The sequence below is a fragment of the Ailuropoda melanoleuca genome, chromosome 8 (assembly GCF_002007445.2).
Source record: "Ailuropoda melanoleuca isolate Jingjing chromosome 8, ASM200744v2, whole genome shotgun sequence".
NCBI classification, from domain to species: Eukaryota; Metazoa; Chordata; class Mammalia; order Carnivora; family Ursidae; genus Ailuropoda; species Ailuropoda melanoleuca.
The window spans coordinates 117,328,330-117,353,653 of record NC_048225.1 but is presented as its reverse complement, the minus strand read 5'-3'; the positions used below and the strand labels follow the sequence as shown (position 1 = coordinate 117,353,653).

The 25,324-nt window shown below is 37.1% G+C and overlaps 1 protein-coding gene across 2 annotated transcripts in view; it reads left to right on the top strand.

The window, feature by feature from the left end:
* EPRS1 (glutamyl-prolyl-tRNA synthetase 1) overlaps positions 1-25,324 on the top strand; it is a 66,403-nt gene that overhangs the window by 8,482 nt on the left and 32,597 nt on the right. For both annotated transcript variants that reach the window (XM_034667199.1, XM_002920007.4), the window contains exons 4-16: positions 315-471; positions 2,402-2,541; positions 3,851-3,945; positions 8,088-8,214; positions 8,924-9,116; positions 10,314-10,485; positions 12,232-12,465; positions 13,700-13,784; positions 14,181-14,240; positions 20,388-20,498; positions 22,944-23,080; positions 23,894-24,101; positions 24,655-24,767. In XM_034667199.1, coding sequence (XP_034523090.1) covers positions 315-471; positions 2,402-2,541; positions 3,851-3,945; positions 8,088-8,214; positions 8,924-9,116; positions 10,314-10,485; positions 12,232-12,465; positions 13,700-13,784; positions 14,181-14,240; positions 20,388-20,498; positions 22,944-23,080; positions 23,894-24,101; positions 24,655-24,767 — 1,832 coding nt within the window. The remainder of the gene's footprint in view (positions 1-314; positions 472-2,401; positions 2,542-3,850; positions 3,946-8,087; positions 8,215-8,923; positions 9,117-10,313; positions 10,486-12,231; positions 12,466-13,699; positions 13,785-14,180; positions 14,241-20,387; positions 20,499-22,943; positions 23,081-23,893; positions 24,102-24,654; positions 24,768-25,324) is intronic.

Here is a 25,324-nt window from a genome sequence, read left to right as displayed (position 1 = left end):
AATCTGTTTGGGCAGGTATCACCTATTGGTTTTGATCAAGTGGGTTATTCCTTCCTGCTGCCAGTTCTCAAATTTTTGTTTTTCTTTTTCTTCTCTGAAGTGTTCCCCTGCACTCCTGGGGGGAAAAAAAGCACAGAAATATAACAATGAAATTTGTTTATTTAAATGCCAATTTAGATCTCAGGCAACCATAATTACATCCACATAATGGCAAATTCTGTAATTTGAGATAAGATGGGCATGATTCTGAGGTCATTTATTTGTTTAAATCTAAACCCCGAGGTGCATTTCTTTTCGATCTTTTTTGTCCACAGATTGATCACTGGTTGGAGTTTAGTGCTACAAAATTGTCTTCCTGTAATTTGTTTACTTCTGCAATCAACGAGCTTAATCATTGCCTGTCTCTAAGAACATACTTAGTTGGAAATTCCTTGAGCTTAGCAGATTTATGTGTTTGGGCCACCCTAAAAGGTATCATTTATTCTTCCTGAAGAATGCTCTGTTTTTATTACTTGATATTTTGCTGAATAAGAAGTGTGCATGTTTCTACGTACTTACATATGGCACGCGTGTGTGTAGAGAGTCACTTAGGACTTCCTTGCAAAGGAATGACTGCCTCAGGTATTTTTTTTTTTTTAAGATTTTATTTATTTATTTGACAGAGAGACAGCCAGCGAGAGAGGGAACACGAGCAGGGGAAGTGGGAGAGGAAGAAGCAGGCTCCCAGCAGAGGAGCCTGATGTGGGGCTCGATCCCAGGACTCTGGGATCACGCCCTGAGCCGAAGGCAGACGTTCAATGACTGAGCCACCCAGGCGCCCCTGCCTTGGCTATTTTATTCCTGTCCGGGCACAGGAATTCCCAATCTTTTGCTGTCCTGAGAGGTCTTCTCTCTCTCACTAACCCAGCTCCCTTCTGCTTGTGAAGCTGACCTTGGTCCTGCTAAAGAAGCCCTCATCCCATTTATGTCAGCACCTCTCCTGTCTCAGCCATTCCTTTACTCCAGACATTGTTGTTTCTGATTACTTAGTAGGGGTGTATGTGTGTTTGAGGGGATGATCTGGAGTTGTTCCTCTTGGAGATCACAGAGTCTCTATTCTACGACTAGTTGGCAGCATGGTAAGATTATAGGATTGATGAGAGGTATGAAGAGGACTTAAATTTTGTTAATTTTCTTAAAAAAAAAACAAATAACAAAAACCTGAAGCAAATATGCCAGAAAGTTTTATCATTCTTCAAATTTGCATCATGTGGGGTTTTTTATGTTGTGTATACTATTTTTGTGGCTAAAACTTTTTTCCAAATTCAGTTAAACTGTTATAATAATAACCAACATAAAATGAAGGCCTTTTCTAATTGGATAAATTTTCATGTACGTGTTTGAGATTTTTATCTTTTTTGATTTTTGATTTAATATTCATGAAAGGAAGATAATATCTTAAGGATGTAACTTTGTGATATTAAAAATTAAATTTTCCTTCAGTGCCTACTTTTGTTATTACATCTGAAGAAATGAGCTACTTTTTGATCTTGATGTCCTATTTTGTTTTCTAGTTGATCTATTTAAAGCCTTTCCTTAATTATGAAATATGACATTGTCCTTATAGTGGGTGTGTGGTGGTGGTGAGGGCAGGATTTAGTATTCACGTCAGTGAGTCGAACTGCAAAAATATTTTTAACTTCTCTGAATTCTGTAAAGTATATTAAAATATTAGAAAACATTTATTTTTATTTATTTTTTTTTTTAAAGATTTATTTATTTATTTATTTATTCAACAGAGATAGAGACAGCCAGCGAGAGAGGGAACACAAGCAGGGGGAGTGGGAGAGGAAGAAGCAGGCTCATAGCAGAGGAGCCTGATGTGGGGCTAGATCATAACGCCGGGATCACGCCCTGAGCCGAAGGCAGACGCTTAACCGCTGTGCCACCCAGGCGCCCCTAGAAAACATTTATTTTTTAAGATTTTATTTATTTGAGAGAGAGAGAGCACAAGCAGGGGTGGGGCACAGGGAGAGGGAGAAGCAGACTCCCCACTGAGCATGGAGCCAGACGTTGGCTTGATCCCAGGACCCCGGGATCACGACCCAAGCCGAAGGCATACGCTCAACCAACTGAGTCACTCATGCACCCTTAGAAAACATTTCAACGTATACCTAGATTGTAAATTTTTCCTTATAGAAGTGCATTTTTTTTTTTTTTAAAGTAGGCTCCACTCCCAACGTGGGGCTTGAACTCAAGACCCTGGGATTAAGAGTCACGTGCTCTGTGGACTGAGCCAGCCAGGCGCCCCTCTAGTAGCACAACTTTAAGCCATCTCATTTACTTAAATTAACCATGACTAGAACTTTGCTTTTAAAGTTGTGGATCTATTGAATGGTTTTAAAATTATTTTTGCTAATAGGCAATGCTGCATGGCAGGAACAGTTGAAACAGAACAAAGCTCCAGTGCACGTAAAACGCTGGTTTGGCTTTCTCGAAGCCCAGCAGGCCTTCCAGTCTGTAGGTACCAAGTGGAATGTTTCAGCGACCAAAGCTAAAGCGGTAAGCTTTTTTTAATGCTGATATCTTATTCTGTTTGTGACTGTAGATCTGAAAAGAAAATTATTCCTACTTGTAGTTTATTTTTCTTTTCATATGTGAAAAAGGATTTTCTTGGAAAAATCTGTGGCGTCGATTAAGTCTTGGCTTGCCTTTAACTGTATAACTCCGTAAAGCCTTAATCTTTGTAATTGTATGTATAATTGTATGTATAAAATTTTATGATCATCCAGTGTATGTCCCCTTAAGAAATCCCAAATCCAAGTAACTAAAATCTCATTATTTAAAGCTATACGATTTTTTCTTCCTCCCAACTCTCCTGTTTGTTCATTTTTAACCATTGAGTCCTGGGCTTCTGCAGAGCCTTTTTATTGATTGCCTAGGAGGATGTGTTGTAGAGTCCAGTAGAAAAGATTCTCTTCCCCACCCAGAGTCTCTGTACTTTGATCTGTTGTACATACCAGGTGTGTGTACTGAAGTTTCAACTTAAAGCTTTTCCATTGCAGTAAAATTTGAAAACTGCTTCGATAAAGACACCGCAGTCCACTCAGTTGTTCTGGCTAAAAATTGTCACCATTTTTCCCATGTAATCAGTCACCAAGTTCTGTTCTTCTCATATCTAGTGATAAGTTTTCTGTCTCCACTATTACTGATTTTTCTTGAAGCCTCATTAACCCCTTGGTTGATTTAATACCATAGTTTCATCCAAGGTCTCTGTCTTTTCTAGTTCAGCCTCTGCATTGTCCTGGGTATCATTTTAGAAAATACAAATAAATGGTCCCGTTGCCCCTGGGATTTCCTCATGGCCTAAAACCTAAAAGCACGTGTATGAGGGGCTTCATAGTTTGGATCTCGTCGACAATTTCAGCTTCCTTGCCCACCCACCCCACGTGCATTTCTAACTTTTCATGGACATTGCACTGTCTTTGTGTGTTTGTTACTTGTGCTGTTGTTCCTTTTCTTAGAATGAAGGCCCTTATACATTCTGCATCTGATATATTTCCACTTACTTTTTAAGGTCCAGCTTGGTTCTTATTTCCTTTTAAGCTTTTCCTGATGATCCTAGAGGCTGTTGGTTAACTTCAAGTGACTGCTCTAACAGCACTCTATAAATATATAGGTGTATTTCTGTTACCAGTGGTTGGTTTTATTTACATCCTTCACAAGGTTTTGGGTCCTCAAGTGCAAGGACAACGTTCTAGTCCTCATTTGTCCCATAACCATGCCTGGTATGTAGTGGGTACTGAGTATTTGTTGAACAACTGTATTCTTAAACATTTAATGATCTAACTGTATTTGTTCTGCTTTACAGATACCTGAGAAAAAACAAGATGTTGGGAAATTTGTTGAGCTTCCAGGTGCTGAGATGGGAAAGGTTACTGTCCGATTTCCTCCAGAGGCTAGTGGGTAAGAAAATGTAACTTGTAATTACAATGGAGTATATTTAGTGGAAAAGCTTAATGATAGTTAAGTACTTATATTAGTACTAGGTTACTAATAGTGAAGAAAATAAGATTTTACTTGTGGGAATCAAAATTCTAAACATCTTATTAGTCTGTTTATTATTGACAACTAATGTTAATGTATTAAATTTGTAGTTTTAGCTTATTAATCAGACATTATTATTTTAATCCAGACAGAATTTTAATTATAAATAAAAAAATATCCATAAGTAGAAAGCCTTAAATTTTATTTACATTTTGAGATTTTTCAGCTCTCGTTTAATAAGGATTTGTATTTGTACCCTGAGCAGTCCTTTCAGTTGGCAGTAGAAGTTATGGAAGAATTATTTTAAGTTACTTTTTTTCTGAAATAAAGGGGCATCCTGAAAAGCCTCTTCCTTTTCAGTTCTTTCTATTGTCAGCAGGCTTCCCAACCCCTTTCACTTTGGCACCAAAAGAAAATAACATTTGAATAGTTCTTTGGAGAAAAAGCCTTGTTCTGGCTGGCGGCCACCAGCTTGGGGCTGTCCCAGGCCTTGCCCAGCATTGCTCCAGGTTGAGGGGAGTCCACCTTTGCGCATGCGTCAGCCTCTTTGAGCTGGACAAGGTTTGTAATAGCGCCCTTCCAGGGAGAGTAATACAATAAAATGCATCTTATTAAAGCAGTTAGCCTCAGGAACTCAGCCATTAGGAAAGAATTGTGCCATATTTGGTAAATGAGATGATTACTTTTTTCCAAATTTTGTTTAATTTCAGATTTTGTATTCTATAGCTAAATTCTTACCCATTTGTGATAAGTAGAATGTGTAGACGATAGAAAGTAGCAGATAAGGAAAAAAACCATTTTATTTTAGCTGTTCTTAATAGTTCTCCACAGACTTTTCATAAGCACCACTGACAGGAAAATCTGTTCTAGAATTCCACATTTTCTCTCTGCTTTTCTAAGTTTTCTGATGAAGGTGGTGAAATAAAGGATAGATAGAAGGAGATGAAAGAGAAATAATAAATTTGGAAAATTCAGACTCAGTTATTAAGTGCTCGATTGGTAGTTGGACTGGGTGGAATCTCATAAGACTTACCATCTGTGCTTTACTTCCCACAGACATCCCGGGTCCTTGTGGCCCAGTATTCTGTCCTGTGTACTCAGTGTGAGAGGTTGTGGTTTCCCATTGGTAGTGACTTGTGGTTTGCTAAAGCCACTTTCTTAGCAGTGGCTGTTTTATAGCTCTGGCATTTGAACATTAGTCCTTGTAGAATCTTCTTATATTTTCTGTCACTGTCATTTCTTAGAATAGTGAGTGCCTCATGTTTATGATTTGCGAAGTACATTCGTCTGCCATAAATTATATCAATTTCAAAGACCATGCTCCTGGCCAAATACAGTTTCGGGATTTGGAATATAAATCAGCATTCAGTTGTTTTTGTCTTTTTTTTGTTTGTTTTTTATTTTACTATTCATAATTCTATCATATTCCTTTATACTGCTAAAGAATTCTTTGGTTTTCTTTTTTCTTTCTCTGTTTTTTTTTTTTTTTAGATTTTATTTATTTATTCGACAGAGATAGAGACAGCCAGCAAGAGAGGGAACAGAAGCAGGGGGAGTGGGAGAGGAAGAAGCCAGGCTCATAGCAGAGGAGCCTGATGTGAGGCTCGATCCCATAATGCCGGGATCACGCCCTGAGCCGAAGGCAGACGCTTAACCGCTGTGCCACCCAGGCGCCCCTCTTTTTTTTTTTTAAGATTTTAGTTTTAAGTAATCTCTATGTAGACCCATCAGGGGCCTTTAAAGTACAACCTTGAGATCAAGAGCTACATGCTCTACCAACTGAGCCAGCCAGCCTTCCCCTGTAATTTTTCTTTTTAGTAATTTTGTTTTTCTTTGTCTTTCATTGAAGGCCAGAATGCTTGACTTTGTCTAAGATTTTATTTATTTATTTGACAGAAAGCACAAAAGCAGGGGGAGTGGCAGGCAGAGGAAGTGAGGAGAAGCAGACTCCCCACTGAGTCGGGAGCCACGTGGGCCTCAGTCCCAGAACTCTGGGATCATGACCTGGGCTGAAGGCAGACACTTAACTGACTGAGCCACCCCGGTGCCCCGAAGGCTTGCCTTTTGCACTTTTTCTTATTTTTAGCTAACATATATAGAAGCTATTATGTGCAGGTACTACCAAGCATTGTACATTTAGTGTTTTAATTCTAATAGCACTGTGAGGAAAGCACTTTAATAGCTACATTTTACAAATGGTTTCAGAAACTGATTCCTACAACATTTTGGTAGTTTGCCAGACTTGTGCTATCTGGCTCTAGAGTCCATTTGACTTAAAATTCTGCAGCCTGTGTCTGTTACATGTGGCAGAAGCCCAATTTGGCATTAGTACTAACTGACGCAGCATGACTTTTACTTTCTTTAGCTAGCTAGTTGTCTCTTGAGCTGATTATTTTAGTTACCTTGTGAACATTTTACAGTCCTTTTAGCTTTCTCAAAATTTAGGATTGTTAGAACCACATTATTTCAGATTCAGAAACAATATCTTTAAGATAATGGTTTGATTTCCTCACTTCTCTTAAATCAAATCCTTTATGTAAAGCCTAGCACATTAATTGTCATATAGTATGGGTACTCAGTGATTACTAGTTTGTTGTTTTTTTTCCTTCCCAATGATGGGTATAGCATGATACAGGTTTAACACTTTCAACAAAAACTATAGGTAGTGTTTCTGTTTCTTTCTTGGAACTCACAGTCCTTTGTTTTATTTTTGGTATACCTTTTGTTTTAGAATAGTTTTGGTTTACAGAAATGTAACAAAGATAGTACAAAATGTTCCCGCATACACTATACCCAGTTATCTGTAATGTTACCATCTTACATTCTGGTACCTTTGTCAAAACTGGTGAACCAATATCAATATATTGCTATTATTATCACTGAAACTCCATACCTTTTTTGGATTTTATTAGTTTTTCCCTAATGTCCTTTTTCTGTTTTAGAATCTCATCTGGGATACCAGTGACAGCCTTTTATGTTATGCAGAAAGTTTTGAATAACCCTAAATGCATTGCTTTGTACTTGTCTGCATTAACCTGTGCATATAAATTCTTCTTAACATTGAATTATCAATCTAGGATGCTGCGTGAATTTCTGAAACATGGATTGATTTAAAAACTGATGTGAAGACTTGCAAGGACTTGTATTTTCCCCTCCCCTGTTGATACCAGCTGAGATCAGGTTGGCGTGAAACTAGGAAACTAGTGCATGGGACCATGGCTACCATTGGTGGAAACTAGTAAAAATTCACGAGAGCTGATTAAACTTCCTTGCTTCATGCTGTATTTGCTGCCCAGGAAAGGGTATTTTTAGCAGTAGTATAGGAGACTGCTTTTTACCCACTTCGCTGATCGAAGAGAATGTTGATAGAGAATATTATCAACAGTGCCTGTAACATATTTTATTCCTTATAATTGCCAACTGCGCATAGGAACAGAATAGTGTTTCCATGGATTGTGATTCATGGAGTGTTGGTACTGGATGGTCCCTTAGTGAAAATCCTTTTATTTTGGCTTCTGAGAAAACTGACGCCTTGAGAAAGTGGCTCTTCCGCAGCCTCCTGATCCCCATGTGCCCTTCATGGAGTCCTCACACGGCAGTGGTGACCTCAGAGGTGCCTCTCGCTGGTGTACATGAGGTGGGTGCTCGGTTCTCGCAGCATCAGGTCTTAGTGAAGAAGATACGCTGTCGCGTAGCACCAGAAGCAGTTTTGGAGGTTTTCCTCTAAATGACCGTTCGTTTCCTCTGTAAGAAAAAAAATTTTCTTTAAGGTCGTTTTTTTGTCTTTTCTCCTTAAGGTTGTAATGTTAACAAATAACTTGTCCCTTTGTGAGATTTTACATATGAAATTGTTTCTTGTGATTATTTTATAAATGTTGTAGTCTTTTTCTTCCTGTGAGGTCAGATTTTCTATCACAGTACTTTTTTGTTAGAAAATAAAATATGACTCGAGTACCAGCTAGCAGGATTTTTGTTTAGTTCTCATCTCCTCAAAAAGGTTAAGTTTAAGTATTTAGTTAAAACATGTTAATGAGTTTCTTTGTGAAATGTTTTTGTTTTAGTTACTTACACATTGGGCATGCAAAAGCTGCTCTTCTGAACCAGCACTACCAGGTTAACTTTAAAGGGAAACTGATCATGAGATTTGATGACACAAATCCTGAAAAAGAAAAGGAAGATTTTGAGAAGGTAATTAAAGGTGTAGTGATGACCCTTTGTCAGAAAAGTTAATGAAAATTAGAGGGTGACCTGATACCTTCATGGTAGGAAAATTAAGTTTGTTCTCATAGCTGCTTTTTTCTCTCATCTGTATATTCCATGTGTAAGACCTAAGCCAAGCAATATTGAGTTCCCATACCAAAAAACTTGAATTTATTTTTTTTCCTCAGTTATACAATTTACCAAAGTGTGCTATATTTTCCTCTAAGCACCAGTTTCTTAAATGAATTGGTCACTGGAGGCAGGTTTCCTTTTTGTCATTTAATTGTAAGTGTATGAATGAAACAAACACTTAAGTAGGTATTGGAAAATTGGGAAGGTTTGCTAGCCTCTTTTATCCTCTTTATTCAGAAGCACTGCAATATATTCAAAGAGAGGGCAAACGATTGTCAGTATGACCAATAATAACCAGTTTTCCAGAGTAAATGGAAAGCTCCATCATGAGATCAGCTTTCTCAGCTGAAAATTTGGAGACTAGCATAATGAATATCTTGGTTTTTTTTTTTTTTTCTTTTTCTGATCTAATATACAACTTGCACAACCATTTTCAGTTTTTTTTTTTTTTTTTTTTTGGACTGATGGTGTATAATTACATTTGCCCAAATGCAGTATCAAGGATTGAGAATACACAAGAAAATGTAAAAGATAAATTGATGGTTATTTTGGATTCTTTTTGCAGGTTATTTTGGAAGATGTTGCAATGTTGCATATCAAACCAGATCAATTTACTTACACTTCGGATCATTTTGAAACTATAATGAAATATGCAGAGAAGCTAATTCAGGAAGGGAAGGCTTATGTGGATGATACTCCGGCTGAGCAGATGAAAGCAGAACGTGAGCAGAGGATAGAATCGAAGCATAGGAAAAACTGTAAGGCACATTTAGTGTTTGTGTTTTAATTGATGGTCTTCTGTTCTACAAAATGTTTGATGATTGTGTTAATAGGACCCAAATCTTCTTAGCATGTGGGTAAATGTGACTATAATATTGAATATAATATTTAAGCTTGGTATTACTTTATATCTCAGAAATACCACTTAATGAAAGAGCATATCTTTCTTACTAACTACTTGTCCCCTGAACTACTGATAGGGCTATTTTCATTCTGTAGTTACGTTGCCATAATTTCCGTAATACTGTATTTAAATCTTGGGAAGTGTATAGTAAATTCAGATTGTTACAGAAGTCTTTCTTTTTTGTCTCTCTCTTTTTTAAGTTCCCTACATTTTCAAAGATAGTTAACAACCGTACTTTGAGACCTCACTTAATTTTTTGAGGGCAGGTAAACCATGTCCATTATCTTCAGGAGCTTCCACAGAGAAGCATTATATAATAGTTCTTTCCTACTTACATGGGGCAGGTTTTCAATATTCTCACATAAATAGAACCATAGCCACTTGGGACATAGAATTCTTTTTTCTGGGATTAAACTTGTGTCATTGTTTTCTGTGATCTCTCATATTTTTCAATCCAAGAGTCTTCTGCTTTCCACAAGCCCTCCTGACTGGCAGGGCTTTCAGGGAGCCCATGGGCTCAGGCTCACAGCCCGAGCCATGTTCTTTACCTGGGCATGGGCTGTAGCGCTGATGCCTGTGGGCCCTCGTCTTTCCCCTGGGCCAATCTGCTCCATCCCCTGGGCATGAGGTGGCAAAGGGACAGAATGCTTCTGCTTCAATGCAGTGTTAACTTTGAGGGGTCAGGGGCTGGCCAGTTGTGCTATGATGGGAAAATGGGAAATGCAGGATGAGAAAAACCTTCAGGCCTCTTTCTCTCTTACCTTTAATCAGTACTACATCAGTGCAATATATTGACTTGACCTCTTTGAAAAATGTTTGTAGAGTATATTTTGTAAGTGTTCTGTGAGACTTCTTCATAAAAAAAATGATGCATTTACCCCTCATACCAAATACTAGAACTATTGCAGTACTTTTAATCTAGTGGAGCGTGCTTACAATATGCAACTAGAATATGAATATTTGTATCAAATTATGGGATTACTAAAATAATTTGAATTCAACTAGATTAGTAATACATTAGCTAAACTGTAATGTGATTATTGTTTTATAGCTATTGAGAAGAATCTGCAAATGTGGGAAGAAATGAAACAAGGGAGCCAGTTTGGTCAGTCCTGTTGTCTGAGAGCAAAAATTGACATGAGTAGTAACAATGGATGTATGAGAGACCCAACGCTTTATCGCTGTAAAATTCAGCCACATCCAAGAACTGGAAATAAATACAAGTGAGTGTATCTCTTTCATTATGCTTGGTGGCCTACTTTGATTTTGCTTTGATGATCTCTGTAAATACAGAGTAGATGCAGAATAGTCAAGAGACTTGGGTCTTTGTTCACCCACAGGTTAGTAACGGCTGTCGGTAAAGCGTGTGACCTAATCTCTTGGGGTGTTTACTCACCTATCGATTAAGGTTATGCTGGTTATTTCTAAGGTCATTTCCATCTCTAAAAGTCCTTCGCTCTGCCTGTAGTTGCTTTTTTGGTATTGATTAGGTTTACTGTGGTGTGTATCTTTAGATGAAGATACTTCTCTTCCTCTTATAAACTTGGATTCTGCTGTGTATAAATTGATTCACAAAAGTGATAGAACTGAAAATTTACAGAAACGTGAACAATGTAAGAAAGTATCATGTGTCTTTTCTAGTTTTGATTAGTTTTCTATGTGGGTTTTCAGTTAACATTTTTTTTCTTTAAATGGGTTCCCCCTCCCCTATTAATTTACCTTTATAAAGTAATTGTAGAGTATTTTTTTTATACTTTGAAGAAGCCTACTGCATGTAAGTACTCATTCAACACTTCTGAAGAGATTAGTGAATGTAAATGCTAACCTGTTAGCTAATGTAACTTTCTTTAAATGTGTGGGTGTAGATGTGTGTGTCCATATGTGTTATACATGTGGTTACAGGTATCTACATAAGTCTCTCATTTTTAACAGGGTACTTTCTTCTTATTTTATTAAGCAGATACTTTGAATACATTTGGAAAAGTGAGTTTGTATATACATTTTCAGTATCAAATAGTTGCCGAGAATAATGCAGTAGCATTTTAATGAAGTATCCTAAAAATTAGAGGCATATGCAATATTACATTTGTTAAAATTCAAATTAAAATTGTGCATTGTGTACATTATTTTAATCAGAAATTGTTTTTAAGATTTCATCTTCAATGGAATTTTAATTAACCGTCTTTTTTTCTCTTGTCAGAGAAGGAAATGCTTTGTTCTTAAATTCATTTAATTACAGGAGATTTAAGCTTAGGTATTCACTCAAGTATGGGATTAAGATATTGAAAAGCTAAAAATTCCCTTGAATTTTTATGTACAGTTGACCCTTGAGGAATGCAGGGAGTTAGGACGCCGACACCCTGCGCAGTCAAAAATCTGTATATAACTTGTGATTCCCCCAAAACTTAGCTACTGGTAGCCTCCTGTTGACCAGAAGGCTACTGATAACATAAAGTCATTTAACACATATTTTGTATGTTATATGTATTATATATTGTACTCTTAAAATAAGCCAGAGAAAATAAAATGTTATTAAGAAAGTCATACAAATATATTTGTAGTGCTGTACTGTATTTATAAAAATCCGTGTATAAGTGGACCCATGCAGTTCTAATTTGTGTTGTTCAAGGGCCAGCTGTATTTTGCTTTTTACTTTCTACCATGCTCTACATTGGCAATTACAGAAGTATGATTATAGAATTTGCTGTTTCAATACCCAGTTGTCTGTTAAATTGCCTATTTGCTTTTTTGTTTAAATATTGAGTGGGTTAACTAATTTATTCTCAAAGACTGAAGATATTTTGATATATTTCGAATATAATAGGTTATAAAACCTGTTGATTTTTAAGAAATTCCTAACTTGTAAGGAATTATATTTCACATTGCTTTTGCTTCTTATAATGCGTAATCTAAGATGGAAAGGGGTAAAAGCTTCATTTTACTTTTCAATATATTCCCTTTTTTTCCAGTGTTTATCCGACATATGATTTTGCCTGCCCCATAGTTGACAGTATTGAAGGCGTTACACACGCCCTGAGAACAACAGAATACCATGACAGAGATGAACAGTTTTATTGGATTATTGAAGCCTTAGGCATAAGAAAACCATATATTTGGGAATATAGCCGACTAAATCTCAACAACACAGTGCTCTCCAAAAGAAAACTCACATGGTTTGTCAACGAAGGATTGGTAGATGGATGGTATGTTTACTGTGACCTAGAATTGAGAGGAAGTAGTGAGAACATGGTCTATCAGTGATTGTAAAACTGTTTTCAGGGGTGGGGTGGGGGTATGAATGGGAAGAGTTTGAATGGGTGGGCCTCTAGGGTTTCTGGTCCTTACCTTTATTTCATCCAGTGCGTCAAGTCCCCCTACCGCTCTCTAATGCTACAAACATGGAGTGCCCATTTGGACCCTGGTGCATGGGAATGCAAAACACAAAAGGGCACATTCTCTGCAGATCCTAGCATTTTGTAGAAAAGTAGTTGTGACTCTGGTTCTTTGTATATCTGGTTACCACTCTCCACACACAGCTGAGGCTCTGAGGCTTTTCTTTTTAGAAGGCCAAAAATGCCTTGAGTTGAGGCGAAGACATAGATGGTCTCTGCCTTGGTGGTGAAGACTTGCTTTGTGGAGCTGTTGGTTGCCCGGAGGACTCAGCACCTAGGAAAAGTTTGCAAATCTCTCTAGTATATTAATAACCTATACAGGATTTCTGCGAGAAAGCGGAGTATAAAAATTAAAGTCATCTTGTAGCCATATATCTGTGTAAATGAAACCTGTTCAGGTGAGTTACCAGGATGCTAAGTCTAAGAATTTTTTTTATCTGAATTAACAGGAACGTATATACTAGTTTCTGTTAGCATCGCGTAGTACTGACATGTTAAGTATATTTTGAAAACTATATATTTTATACCGGTTTATTGTAGAGCTGAATTTGATAAAAGGCAAGTTTATTTATCTTGGGATCCAGCCAAAGGTTTTTATTGCAAACATACTGAAGTTTGTATAACCCAAAGGGCTTTGTAAAGTGTATTCATACATGGATGACATGATACCATCTCTTATCTGATTCTTATGGTTGTACGTAGAATAGGGACCTTGAATATTTGTTAAATAAAAAGCAAATAAGAGTGTTTTAATGCATGGCTTTTCCATATTTGAAGACGTCACCTCTGTCTTTTTTGAAATGTACTTTTACTATTTCTAGTAGTGCATTTATTTAACCGAGCAGTATTTGACTAGTAAGTAGTTTTCCTCTCCCACGAAGGCGGGCTCACTGGTATTATGATCTACCCAATTATTATATAAACAACTCAGTCCAAATATTTTACAAGCTGACTATAATTTATTATTCATTAGGTACTTTAGTACTGCTTGTGTTTGTACTTTAAAAAGATCTCATCGGTATTTACCAATTTCCCTATTTCCCAGGGATGACCCAAGGTTTCCTACGGTTCGCGGTGTGCTCAGGAGGGGGATGACCGTTGAAGGGCTGAAACAGTTTATTGCTGCTCAGGTGACCTACACTTTGTTGAGTTTTCAAGTGTCTTATTAATATCCCTTTAGTCGCTGTTATTTCTGTTCATTCTGTTCCTTGTTCCTTATAATGCAAGGACAGAATTTTTTTTTTTTTAAGGAGCATGTTTATAATAGTGGAAAATTGAAAACGTCTTACTCTTGTAAGCTGAAGTGGGACAAAGGCAGCCTGCGGTATTTTTATATAGTGAAATACATGGCTCTTGAGTGTGGCTGTTCAGAGTAACCAAAGTAGTTTGTGCATACTGGGCTTTATATTCCAGTGGATGTAAATGTGCAGGGATTTATTGGGCTTATTTTTCTCTAACATGCTTAGCTTAAATACGCTAATGAATACTTTTTGCCTCTTAAGTCATTTTATTATTGATTTTTCTAGGGCTCTTCACGTTCAATTGTGAACATGGAATGGGACAAAATTTGGGCATTTAATAAAAAGGTACACGTTTTGACTCTTGGTCCTTCTTTCTTGTGCCTAACTCCTGAATAATACAATATGTGTAGAATTCACTAGTGTGTTCATTGTAGAGAAAATTTTGTGAAAAACATTATCATTTTGCAGACCTTCAGGAAAATGGAATGTTTTCCTTTTTTAAACCTATAAAGAGCATTAAGCCTGTTAGCTATACCAAACAAGTCACAATGATTAAAACTAACTTGGAGTTAATGGGGAGCGGTGACAGTTTTTTCCTTAAGTCTTTTATGAACACTGCATTTCATTTTTCTGCTTTCAAGCTGCGAGTTCTCTGTAAGAAGGTATTCTTAACGCTTTTATTTGCCTTACTTAGCACATAGCTTTTAGCATATTACATGTTATAACCTGAGATGTTATACAGCTTTGAAGCACAATCACATTTATATAAAAGACTTGTTTATACAAATCAACTGAAAATGCATTATTCCTAGTTTTAAAAAACATGTCCTCTAGTTTTCTTAGTGGCAAAGGGAAGATTTGGCTAACTTCATTCCACTGTTCCCTTGTGTGCTGAGAGGACAGAGTTTTAAAGTTGTATGTTTCACTGAATTGTATTGAAGGTTCACTAATTATAATTCCTGTGTCTTATTGAATCTAGCTTTTTTTTTTTTTAACTGTTCCTTAAAGTCAAATAAGGAATACTGCATATCGACATTGTTAATTACCAATTGGAAGCAGATGCTTAGACACTATAATAAGGCAAATCATTAAAATGCCATGTTTTAAACTATAGTTTCTGTGATTGTGTTCTGTACTTCTTTTTTCTTATTGCTGCTTGATTGTGCTGATGCCTTGCTTCAAGAAATACTTGCTTGTCTCGCATGTGTCTTGAATTTGTTTTATTTAGTCTTATGTGTTTTTGATACATAAAGGAATTAATTGGTTCTTTCTGTTGCTGCACTTACTAATAATAAATACAAGTAGAATTTACAGGCAAAGTTAATTTGGTGTACTTTTCATTAATAACCCAAATTTTAAAGGTTTCAAGTTTTGAAGTTATACATGTGTACTTAGTTCAAATACATGAACTATATTTCACCATGGTCAGAGAGGTCTGTAGGGTCTGTTAAGGTGAGCAGCATATTTGCCTTTTTCCTTTCCTTCCATTTTCTCCCCCTGGAGAAAGCACTTTCGCTCTTTTAGATTATTCTTTGGTATTTTTATTGCTTGTGTCTCTAAATAAGATGTGTGTTGCTACTTTTTGATTTTTTTTTTTTTTTTTAACATTTCAAGCATCCTCATTTGACTCCCACAACAGAAAGAGGGGACATGGGTCTCTTACTTTTTCTCAGACCCTGTTGGTTTTCTTGTAGTTGATTGTTGTTTTCCCCCATTTGTTTAGTTTTCTAATTCCATCTTAGCTCTCCAGGAGTTGTCTGAATTTCCTGCTGAGATGTTCTTGTGTCTCGGTATTCTTTCAGTTTTATCATGTTGACAGCTCTGCCTGAGCCTTCTGCACTGCCCTGTGCTAATCTGGATTAGGGGCCCATTAGCTTCTGAAGCTCAGCAGTTTCCTGAGGTCAGCCATCATCATCATCCTGGGATCCCCTTTGCCTTTGTTCTGTGATGGGTCACCTGGTTCTTGGATTTCTCTTCTCTTTTTATGTTTCTCTTGCTTTGCTGTGCTCTGTCCTTTGGTAGCTCCCTGAGACGGGGGCAAGGGGTGAAGATTGTTGAGACCTTGTGTATGACCTTTGTCACTCTGAAATTTCGTGATGATGTGCTGTGGTGGGGCTCTGTTTTCATCCTTATCCATCGGAAGAACATGTGGCTTCCAGTCTGGAAACTTATTCCTTCAGTTCTAGGAGATTTTCTTGAATCCATTCTTTGTTTTTTCTCTACTTTGTTTTCTTCTCCCTGGAACTCTTCGTGAGCAGATGTTGGGCCTCCTGGACGGTCCTTCAATTTTATTTTCTCTCTTATTTTCCATCTCATCTTTTGGCTTTGCTTTGTGCTGAATTGACTCAACTTTATGTTCCTACCCTCCTGTTGAGTTTTTCATTTATGTATCATTTCCAAGATTTCTTTTCAGTCCTCCGAATTTTATTTTTTTTTTAAAGATTTTTTATTTATTTATTTGACAGAGATAGAGACAGCCAGCAAGAGAGGGAACACAAGCAGGGGGAGTGGGAGAGGAAGAAGCAGGCTCCTAGTGGAGGAGCCTGATGTGGGGCTCGATCCCATAACGTAGGGATCACGCCCTGAGCCGAAGGCAGACGCTTAACGACTGCGCCACCCAGGCGCCCCCAGTCCTCCGAATTTTAAAAAAACTTCTGGGGGCGCCGAGGTGGCGCAGTCGTTAAGCGTCTGCCTTCGGCTCAGGGTGTGGTCCCGGCGTTCTGGGATTGAGCCCCACATCAGGCTCCTCCACTAGGAGCCTGCTTCTTTCTCTCCCACTCCCCCTGCTTGTGTTCCCTCTCTTGCTGGCACTCTCTCTGTCAAATAAATAAATAAAATCTAAAAATAAAATAAAGAATAAACTTCTTGTTCCGTTTCATGCTTAGAATACTAGCATCAGTAGGAATTTTTTTCTTGTATCTCTTTCTTGCAGATTATTTTGGCTTTTTGTATCATATTATAGACATATTAAAGACATCTCAGGGGTCTGGATAGTCTTGATTTTCTGCTCATGTTTAAAATGGAGAACTAATGGAGCAGTTAGAAGCCCAGAAAGAGTTGGGCTTGTCAGCTGAACGTCGATGTAGGATGACCTGGCTGAGTCAGTTGGAGAACCTCGATGTCAGTAACTTTATCTCTTATCTCTTGGATTAGGCAGTTTTTCCAGAGGAGTTTCTTTTAATTACCTGCATGAAGTGTGAAGGCTTGGCTGCCAGAGCATTGGAGCTGAACAGAGGAAGACTGAGGGCCTTTCTATCTAGTATCATACATTCACTTAAGCCCCTGGTCTCTTTGTGCAGTACCCTCACCTTCAGCTCCTCCTGGTATCTGCCAGGATCTAAGCACTGTCCTTGCAGAGTAAACTTCCCTTCTGTAGTGGGGATGGGGGAGGGCCAGTTGCCTTGTTTATGGAGCAGAGAGGGGATGTTTCCATACAGTTTTCAGATTCCACAGTTTTGTTGTTATTATCTCCTCTTTGATTACACTGATTTTTCTGGGTTTGTGCCTTTAAACAACAACAAAAAAATCCTTTATGTCTTTTAGTGGGGAGGTGGGAGGGAGTGAAAGTAGATGAGTGTTTTTCAGCTGCTTTGTTTATCTATACATCTGTGGGACCTCTAATCATTAAGCACCATGTTAAAAACAGCAGTTAAAACATTTTGATTGATAGTAAAGATGAAGTTATTCTGATGATGTGCCTTTTCGTTTCTATTGCTGACTTTCCTCACCTCTTCCTATCCTTCCTTCATGTTGCCACTCTTTCTGCCCCTTGAGGTACAGATCTCTTATTTAGGGTTCATGTCCCATTCAGTCTGATTACTGCTTTGTTATTTTATAGCTTGCTCTTTCTTTCCAAGCTCTGCGAATAAAATATAAGTGAAGCATCACTGAACTAAATTTAACACCGTGGCACTCTGAAGCAGTCATTAAGGGCAGAGATAAAATGTCATTCTTTGGACACTCTCCCACTCTTAGAAACCCAGCATTTTTGTTAAAGCATCTTCTGCTAAAGGACAAGAGGGTTAACTCTGGATTAGCTGGGACTCTTTAAGTACATGCTTCTTTGGAGAAACAGCTTTATTTAGAGTATAGCATATACGGCAAAGAAAAGGGGAAAATGGATAAAGGGGACAGTGAGATGTGGGGTGGGTCATAATCTCAATATCCCTCTGAAAATACTATAATCCATGCTTTCTTAGCCTGACTTCTCATGTTGGTAGGAAACTAATACATCATTTTTCTGAATCATAACTAAATAGAAGCTGTCTAGTTCCATTAAATAATATACCTTGATACTGATAGGGGACATTTCACTAGCTTACTCTGTATTAACCTAATTTTCTTCTTGGTTTTATGTAACTGCTAAATGTGAACTCTTCAGTCAAGTCATAGCTCTAAGGTGTTCATTTCAGAGTAATGCTTGCTTACATCAACCTTCCTTTACTGCTTTAATTTTAAAATCTGTGTTAGTATTTTAGTGGTATGATAATATTATAGTTTTCCCCCAAATCTCATCCCAACCATCTTGCTTTTGCTCCTACCTAGTAAATTAAAGTATGTAGAAACTTCTCTCTTTGACCCCAAAAAAGGAAAATCTTCCTTCAAATGAAAATTTTTCAAGTAAACCCCAGTAAATAAAAGGGTAGTTCTTCTGGTGGAAGTGTGTTAAGGGTTCTGGAGTCTTCTCCTTAGTCCTAGTCTTGTCCTTCCCCCACTGGGTAGTTTCTGCCAGGGCAACTTCCTTGAAATCTCTGGGACCCTTCGGAGTAATTTGATCCAGAAATTTTTAGAATTGTATAATTTTAGAGCTGAAAAAGTCTTAAATCTTTTAATCCACAATTTCCCAGGTTTGACTGTTCCTGACTGTCCTGTGGAATACTTGTTAAAAATAGATTTCTGGGGCGCCTGGGTGGCACAGCGGTTAAGCGTCTGCCTTCGGCTCAGGGCGTGATCCCGGCGTTATGGGATCGAGCCCCACATCAGGCTCCTCCACTGTGAGCCTGCTTCTTCCTCTCCCACTCCCCCTGCTTGTGTTCCCTCTCTCGCTGGCTGTCTCTATCTCTGTCGAATAAATAAATAAAATCTTAAAAAAAAAAAAAATAAATAAAAAAAAAATAGATTTCTAGACCTTACTTCAGACTATTACATTCATTTTCCTGTAGGGTTAAGCGGCCTGAGAATCTGTGCTAGCCACTGTCTAAGTGATCATTATCAGTAGTCGGGTGTGAGAAACCGTCGTCTTCTCTTGTCAGTTGAGGAAACTGAGGTGCAGTGAACTGGAGGAAGCTTCTCAGGCTGGCTTGTCTAGTTTTAGCTTCTTTAAAAAAAATTGCGTCTTCCCGGCTTAAATACTGAACTGAGGAGTCACAGATTAAGTCTTTGATAATTTTAGCCCAATTGAAGCTGAAAGGAGGAATCTTGAATTTGTAAGAATGACCTTTAAGCTAACTCAAGGAAGGAAAAATGGAATAATAATAGAGGCTTGTCCTGATTTACTACCAACATGAACTATAAGCCATGAGGAGTAGCAGACACAGGAAAGTTAAAATTCTGAGTGACTCATTCTCAGACTGCAAACAAACAACCAAACAGTGATAACAACAACAATATAAAACAAAACAAACATAGCCAAGTTTAATTAGCCATGCCACTATTTCCTACATCCTCCATAGCTGTTTGTACATACGCCTCTATCTACATTTTTCTTCCATGTGCTTTATTTAGTGTCTAAACACTGCTGTTGTGTGTGGTCATCATGGATAATTTTAAATTGAACAGTGAAGTGAGGAAAGTACATCCGATCCAGAAGGGCATGTTACTGCTGTTTTGGAGGTGGAGTCAGGTTAGAGCATAGCGAGTAGGACCATTCATTTAGTGAATCCGCACCTGTTTGTTGATTACCTGTGTGTGCCAGGCCCTTGCCAAGTACTGGGAACACAGTGGTCCCTATATGTGTAGCTTGCAGACCAGTAGAAATGTCTTGTTTATACTGAGTTTGTAGAATTGCCTTATTATAGTGACCTAATGCTGTTTTGCTTTGATGGTGATAGGTTGTCTAACACTGATTAAAAATGATACTGAAAAATACATTATCTATATTCTTTGAAAATGGACTTCTCCAACAATACAAAATGACATATCGCACTTACCCATAGGATTGCTATATAACCCCACAGGATGATTTTTCCTCACCTGATAACGGAGCTAAAAGTTATTTTCAAAAGTAATATTGCTGTAACTAATTGGTTTCTTTTCACCTGTCAGTAGTTACTCTTGGGAAGGAACTCTAAATTTCATGTAGTTTTCGATTATGATTGTTTTCTTTTTTTCTGCTGGACAGTTAAATATTAGAGGAGACTTAGCAGATAAACCAAAATATTAGTAAATGCAGTAACAAAGAAAGCCAGTTAGTGTTCCTGTGCTAGTCTTTATTTTATTTATGAAGTTTTAAAAATATCTGAACGTTTTAACACAAGGATGCATTTGTTGTAGGTTATTGACCCGGTGGCCCCACGATATGTTGCATTACTGAAGAAAGAAGTGATTCCAGTGAATATCCCTGAGGCTCAGGAGGAGATGAAAGAAGTAGCCAAACACCCAAAGGTCACCCTAACCTTCACCAATGTTACTCTCAGAAGGAGCAGGATAGTAAAAGGGAAAATGTGGTTTGGTGGCAATAGCATGGTTTTGAGATCATTTTCTATTCAACATTATTAGTCAGGATTTGATAACTAATTGATGTTTCTTTGGGTTTCTTGCTGAAGAAGCTTATTCTAATAACAATCCACAACACATCTCAGAACTTTTACACTCTGTGTCTATTTTTCTTATTCTGTAGAGATAGCATGTAAGTAATAAAAGTTTATCTTTTCGTGGAGTCATTTTGAAAGATGATTCATGCTCTTTTTTTTTTTTTTAAAGATTTTATTTATTTATTTGACAGAGACAGAGAGGGAACACAAGCAAGGGGAGTGTGAGAGGGAGAAGCAGGCTTCCCGCCGAGCAGGGAGCCTGATATGGGGCTCGATCCCAGGACTTTGGGATCGTGACCTGAGCTGAAAGCAGACGCTCAACAGCTGAGCCACCCAGGCGCCCCCATGCTCATGTTTTTATAGGGAAACTGAGGTGCATTCTGTTAACTGGGTTATTCGTTGTTACCTTTGTCTTTAAGCCAAAACATCAGACCTAGTAATATTGAATCACAATTTTTTTTTTATTTTTTTTTTAAGTTTTTTTTTTTTTTTAAGATTTTATTTATTTATCTATTTGACAGAGAGAGACAACCAGCGAGAGAGGGAACACAAGCAGGGGGAGTGGGAGAGGAAGAAGCAGGCTCATAGCAGAGGAGCCTGACGTGGGGCTCGATCCCGTAACGCCGGGATCACGCCCTGAGCCAAAGGCAGAAGCTTAACCACTGTGCCACCCAGGCGCCCCGCAATTTTTTTTTTTTAAAGTAGGCTCCATGCCGAATGTGGGGCTTGAACTCATGACCTTGAGATCAAGAGTCACATGCTCTACCGATTGAGCCAGCGAGGCGCCCTTTGAATCACAGTTTTCATCCAGAATCTTATCACACTGCCATTTAGTCTGTTTTAGAGAATATCAGTGAAGTGAGGATGAAATCTGTCCGTCTAAATTCAGAATATAAATCTTAGATACAGATAGTAGGGAATTCCTCTTAATTAAACCATGGTTGGTGTCTTAATTATGACTGCTTGGTTGACAACCTTGAAGCAGAAATAGATCCTTTTATTCCAGCTTTGTGGGTTGTCTATAAATACCTTCATGGTATAATGGAGATTCATAGACTAACTCACTCATACAATAGCCTAATATACTCATAACCTTACTCATAACTGTGTTATGTTCATGGACTAATTCACATATAAAATAATATGCATCTAAGTTATAGTCTTATATGATTGCCTTTCTATATGACATTGGCTATTTTTAACTTTAAAGATTTGAGTTATTTTAAGGGGACTCCTAATAAGATTTGGAAAGAGTATGTGTCTGTGATTGATTTGGCTTTGCCTTTATCTTACATCTGATTGGTTCAGCCAGGTGATGGTGCTGTGTATCACGTCACCCACTACAGTTAGCTTAATTGTGAAGCATACTGAATGCTTTGAAATTTGAACGATGAGATAAAATGTTCTAAGGCACGTATTTGTTAAAATGATAGTTGTGTTCAGATAGCTTAGTTAATAGTTACACAAGTAATAAAGGATAATTAGTAGTTAAGGACTAATTGATTTGGAGACACTCTTTAAATGATGACTGGACTGCTCAGTACAATCTGTGGAATCTTTGTTATTTTCCTCACAAAGTGTAGATTTAGCCTGTTACCATTCTTCTCTGAGCGCAGTAGAATGTAAGTCGATACAGCATACTCATTTTTCTCAGATGCATTAGCACATTGATGAACAATTATTAAACACATGCTGTGTGTAACACTTATTTCAAAAAATCTTATACTTTTCTTCTTTTGAAGTCTGTCAAACAAAAACTGAAAGTTAACACACCATTCTTTTTATTCTCCAGATCTTTTTTCTTCTTTATATAATACTGAAAAGACAGAAAACTTATCAATCTATACAAATATGATACTCTTTGATTTGTCTTGTAAAATATGAAAGGTGCACAATTTCCTGCTGTGGTGACATCTGTTGTTCTGTAATGTTCTACAGCCACTCATCAGGAGTGACTTCATTTTCTCCTTTGCTTCAAAGCATTAGTGACATTCTGAGGATAGCATTAGTGACATTCTGAGGATAGCAAAGCAGAGTCTGGTTGGAGGAACGCCAAGGACAAATAATACCATCTTAGCTTTGAAAACAAAGAATATTAGGCTGGAAGTAAGTTTAGGGACAGGTCACTTCATCTGACACCCATTAGCATTACTGGTCACGTGGCTGACCAACTGTCACAGAGCTGGGAGTCAATATGTTTGGTTAAAGAATATAATGAATATATAAATTTGCATGCTGGGTTTAATAAGTTGTTTCAATCAACACTCTCCATTTTTTTTTTTTTTTTTTAAATCAGAATCCCGATGTTGGCTTGAAGCCGGTATGGTACAGTCCTAAAGTTTTCATTGAAGGTGCTGATGCAGAGACATTGTCAGAGGGGGAGATGGTTACTTTTATAAATTGGGGCAACATCAATATTACTAAAATAAACAAGTAAGAACTTTTCGTCTGTTTTTAAATAAATATGGAAGGGATTTCTTATGTTTATTCACTTATGAAAAATTACCAGTTTTAGACTCATTCATTTTCCTGACTGATAAATCTGCTTTGGCATAGAAACTGCCAGCTCTGGACATACAGCAAATTTCTTTTCCATATGTGTTCTAGTTTATTAATCGGGTATCAGGGTATGTTTTGCTTGTGATGTTGAAAATTACTGTGTCTAGATGTAATAAATGCTTATGGGTCCCTTCTTGTCATCTAATTCTCATTTTACAGTTGCCTGGGGAAGGGATCCTTTGAACAGAATTTGTATATATAACATTATCCTAAAATCCGCTTTAAAATTAATTGTTTTGTGATGACTGTGAACTTGCTAGTTATTATAGTGTGCTACACTTGTTAGTTTGTTCTTAAGATTACATAAATGGAGCATAGTATGCTAATAAAATTAATTTATATAAACTCTGAAATCTGAATTGTCCAGTCATTACGTATGATTTCAAGTAATAAGTGTTTGAAAATGTAGTACTTTACATTTTTTGATGTTTAATGCAGATGACTTTAAAATTTGTAAATATGTTCATGTTCTTCATCAGATGTGTGTGCATCTGTTCTCCAGTAGATTATATTTTATTCATCTCTTAGCCAGTATACGTCTGGAACATTGGAAGTTCAAATAAATGTTTGCTCTGACATTTTTCCAAAGAAAATTCCTAGCCATTTATTAGAAATACAGGACAAAATAATGGATTTATGATAATTATGGTTTTCTTTTCTTTAAACGCCTTTTGATCTTATATTTAGAAATGCAGATGGAAAAATTGTATCTCTTGATGCGAAATTGAATTTGGAGAACAAAGACTACAAGAAAACTACGAAGATCACGTGGCTCGCAGAGACGGCACATGCTCTTCCTGTTCCCGCAATCTGTGTCACCTACGAGCACTTGATCACAAAGCCAGTGCTGGGCAAAGATGAGGACTTTAAGCAGTACGTCAACAAGAACAGCAAGGTAGCCTTCTAAAAGAAACCATGTTTCTTTTTTCCTTGTTACGTAAGCTGTTTTTTAGAATTTTTAAAATTACTTCTAAGTATTTGGTTTTCAAGTAAAATGGAAAAGATCTGTAAAATTTTGTTAAAATGAAAAGATGTGAAAGAGTGTTGTTTCCATTTTACTGAAGATTGGAGCTGAAGCACAATGAAATTAAGGAACTTGCTTGTGCTTAAGTGCTGTGCTGCTGTGCTTTTCAGCTGGGTCTCCATGTGTTTTTCATACCGCGGCTCATATTTATGGTGGGAAACTTACATGTGCAGGGATACCAATCTAGTTGGTTAAAAGGTTTCCTGAAGTTCATCAGTTCATCAATTTTAACTTTTAATAATACAATGTATGTAATTGTTTACATCTTTACTGTTTCCCTGCATCTGTGTAAGTAGTAAAGTTTGTAACATACTTGTTTAAGTTAAGAATATTCCACCTCTGGAAAGACGACTTCTATTGTAGAGTTGTTTTCGGTGCTGTGATTTCTAAGAAGGTGTATTTTGGTCTTCTGTCATCTTTACAGCATGAAGAACTAATGCTGGGAGATCCCTGCCTTAAGGATTTGAAAAAAGGAGACATTATACAACTCCAGAGAAGAGGATTCTTCATATGTGATCAGCCATACGAACCTGTTAGGTAACTAAATGTCATTGAGCATTTAAATGAAAATGTTTAACATTCTTACAGTAAATAAGATTTTAAAATCACATTTCTACTGAAATACCATACCTGATAATTCTGTATTCAGTTTGATATTTGCCTTTTATGTTTAATATTTCGGACTTTATAGTAACAAGCAGTAACTTTGAAACAATATAGTAACAGCAAATTATTATTTCTAAAATTAAACCGCCTTATAATTCATCTTCATGTAGTCCAAGTATAAAGAAAATAATTTCAGTTAATCTTTGGGTGAAAATTATTACTATTACCTTCTTCTTTATAGCGTATTTTCATGAGATGTATTTGTAGAATATAAATAATGCAGCCAGGTACATTTAGAGGAAAGTTGTAAATTGTATCTCAGTAAAGCTATTATTCAAAAATATTAAAGAAATACACTGAATTTTTCTCTCTTTATTTTCACTTAAGCTTTTACTACAAAATTTGAAGAAATCGTTTGCTTACAAATAGTCTCGGGGGCAGTGGATTTTGCTAATTACTTTTTAGAATTGAGAAATTCTTACAAGTGT